General features: G+C 36.3%; 1 protein-coding gene across 1 annotated transcript; it reads right to left on the minus strand.

Moving 5' to 3' along the window:
- Window positions 1-220: 220 nt before the first annotated feature.
- On the minus strand, window positions 221-2,355 carry LOC137714420 (uncharacterized protein At4g08330, chloroplastic). Its single transcript, XM_068453645.2, has 2 exons — window positions 1,934-2,355; window positions 221-804 (listed from the first exon to the last, which is right to left on the minus strand). Exons 1-2 carry the CDS (start codon window positions 2,023-2,025, stop codon window positions 402-404), a joined length of 495 nt encoding a protein of 164 aa, XP_068309746.2. The 5' UTR covers window positions 2,026-2,355; the 3' UTR covers window positions 221-401.
- Between the last annotated feature and the right edge of the window lie 871 nt (window positions 2,356-3,226).

Raw genomic sequence — 3,226 nt, forward strand, 5'->3', positions numbered from 1 at the left:
ATAGGGCACCCTTATAAAACCTTTCACTGGATAAATGATGGCGAGAGTCGTGAATAGTATGTTACGAAAGGATCATTGTTTACATGTCCAATGAGGAGTTCTTCTTTTACTTCAAATGATAACTCTTAACAAACTAAGTAAATCCGTTGATAAGGTTAACGGTAAAAATAATTGTTCAGAAATTATATTCTCCCAGAAATTGAAGAGACTAGCAATGGTATGTTCTAACAAACTTTCCTCAATCATTCAAAGCACTTCAAAAATTCCACACCACAATTCCTTCAATGCTGACTAAACTTTTATATATATACAGGCAAACTTTCTAACAAAAGGGTAAAACACAAAACCGATACAATCCGTAGAGAGTATAACCTCATACAAGCATGCTTGCTCAGCAAATGTCATTCTAAAAACGAAGTGCCACATTCTTCAGAATTCGAAGGCTGCAAAGCACGAATTCTAACATCAAATTTTCTGCATTTGGTAACTTCATGGCCTGATGATGAATCTGATCCATCTAACACAAGTGGGTAAGAAGATGGAGTGTACTCATCATAAGCGTTTCCTATATGGTTACCACACTTGCGACAAAGAAGTTTAGTTCTCCGGCTGAACAAACCCCATGAACGCTTAGAGAAATGGGGTTTACACTTAAGTTCATCAACCTGAGTAAATCTGCTCTCATCGATGTTAAAGAACGATATGATCCCCCGCTTTATAGATTTTCCATACTTATTAGAGCCAATTGTAGAAGTGTTCCGGTTGTTGGAACTTAGGTTCAGCTCATAGCCACAAGAGCCACAGCTGCACAAAAAAACAATTTCCATATTATATGCTCTGTAAATTGGTTCATGAAGATTTAAAGACAACTAAATAGAAATGACCAAAGACTTTGGAGAGAAAGAAATTTGAAATATTTTAGTCCTTTTAACATTTAAAACAAAATTTTGTCATGCTCTTAGCACTTCTGACTTTTTTTGAGAAAAGTACGATATTCATTGAAACGAGAGGGAATACGTACAAACAAAAATGATGAGGATAGAGTGCATACATGGGACTCAATTAAAACCTAGCCGTGAATTTCAACCGGGACAAAGAGAAAAAGAGTGTCCCGCACAAAGAATTATCCTCAATTGTTACTCTATTTATTTAATCATGAATAACAATGTCTTAGAATGTAGAACTCTGCTTAGGTTGGAGTAAGCTGAGGCAATTGCTCTACCACTAATCCACTATAACAAAACTTAAAGTAGCAAACGAGAGGTAGATCGTAAATGTTGGCCAGTAATCTTAACACTACTTTTTTCTCTTTACTTCCTGCACTCCTTCAAAAATATTGTTGCTCGCCATCACTCTTACGTGGTGACGATACCACCGCATAGATTGTCATGAGTTGATTTTAAATTTTGAGATTAAATCACACTCATGTAACTAGAATCAATGCGGTGGCCATGGGTGGCAAGTGAGCAAAACTGCACTCGACTATTCCCAACAAGAAACAAATTAAGCAATTGCAATCTCTAAGAACTGAAATTTAAATACCAAAAACCGCAAGAATGTTTCATTTATATTGTGGATAAAAGAATGTCTATGATAATTTCCCTTTTCTTCCAATTGACACCATTTTTGCAATTTTGTTGAGGACCCTTTTCACAGATCTCAAAATCTTTCCTTACTTGTTTAGTCTAAAGAATTTCTGGTCCCAATCAATTTCAACAATTCCACGCCAACAAACACAAAATAAATCCTGCCAATTCTTTCGATTTTTCACTCCTCCTCTATTAATTAACTAAATATAATCAACTATTAAAAGCACCAAGAGATCAAAGATCCAATTTCTATTGCGATCGTATCAAATACAAAGACAAATTCAAACCAATAAAAAATAAAAAGAATAGTTTCAGAGAGAGAGAGAGAGAGAGAGAGATGTCACCTGTAACTGACATCGGCACGAGAAGAGGAAGAGAAGGTTGGATGGTAAGCTCCGTTGGTGTAACTGCCTCTGTAAATATTCGATTTCTCCATCCAAGACGATGAAACCAACGGCTGACACGGTGGCGGTGGGGGAGAATTTTCTGAAAATTCGACCGTTTTGAAACTACTACGGTTGTGGGCAGAGAGAGATGTGATAAGTGGGTTGGTGACGAACGTGTCACGCCTGATTCGGGGGAGTTTTACCGCCAACAGTGGCAGTTGAAGCTGGGATTGGATCCGAAACGATGCCGCGTAGATATCAAAAAGGTGTCGTGTCCAGAAATAAGAACGAAGAAAGAAGAAAGCTGAGAGGGACGAATTCCAGACTAAAGAGACCACGCGCTCTCTCTCTCTCTCTCTCTCTCTCTCTGTGAATAGTTTTCTTTGTGCTGACGTGTACCCTAACGGCACCAAGGAGGCACTTGTATTTATATGATTAATTATTTCTCAATTTAAATTAAAAATAATAGTAACAGTGGAATTTTTCCAGGTTATCGAATATTTTTTGTACGTAATTATGTTGCACGTGTCCTTATTTTATTTATTTTTGGCTGGGTTTGATTGCCTATCAATTATCAGCCCTTTCTGTAAAGGTTGGCATGACTATGATGGCGCAGTGCCAGATAATGAGCATTTGCAAGGCAATGAATAAAACGATGTTTTTTTAACAAACGATAATATTTATTCTAGAGGGATGGAGAAGTGAGTTATGCTTTATAATGGACTAATAATAATGTGCTCTAAATTTGTTTTTTATGATAATCGAATAGAAGAGCTCTCACGTGAAAGTGAATAGGAATTCTCACTTATAAGTGAAGACAATTAATCTAACATTAGGTTGTGAAATGAATGAACAATATGCAAGCCAAATTTGCAAAAAAGACATAAAGTAGGAGGATAGAAGGAATTATGGAATGATAAAGTGTGGATGCCTTTTCCAATTAAAGGATTAGAAGCTAGCAATTGAGGGTAATGGGATATTGATGGTAGTTATTGGAGTGCATAATCACATAGTAGCAAAACATTGGAGGTCATTCATTTACCAGTAGATTATCATTTGAAAAGACTTCGTTGTGGGAGAAAGAGAATTTCAATTTTAGGAATAATAGTGGTGGGGAAATTGAAGGAAAATTCTTGAAAAACTAAGTTCATTAAGCAACATAATACATGCATTTAACGATTAAATGGGGGAAGTATGTTTCTATGTTTTAGTGGACTCACACCTACATACTTGTCTTGATATCAATCATAG

Source organism: Pyrus communis, chromosome 15 (genome assembly GCF_041283825.1).
Source record: "Pyrus communis isolate YQ-2024b chromosome 15, ASM4128382v1, whole genome shotgun sequence".
Taxonomy (NCBI): Eukaryota; Viridiplantae; Streptophyta; class Magnoliopsida; order Rosales; family Rosaceae; genus Pyrus; species Pyrus communis.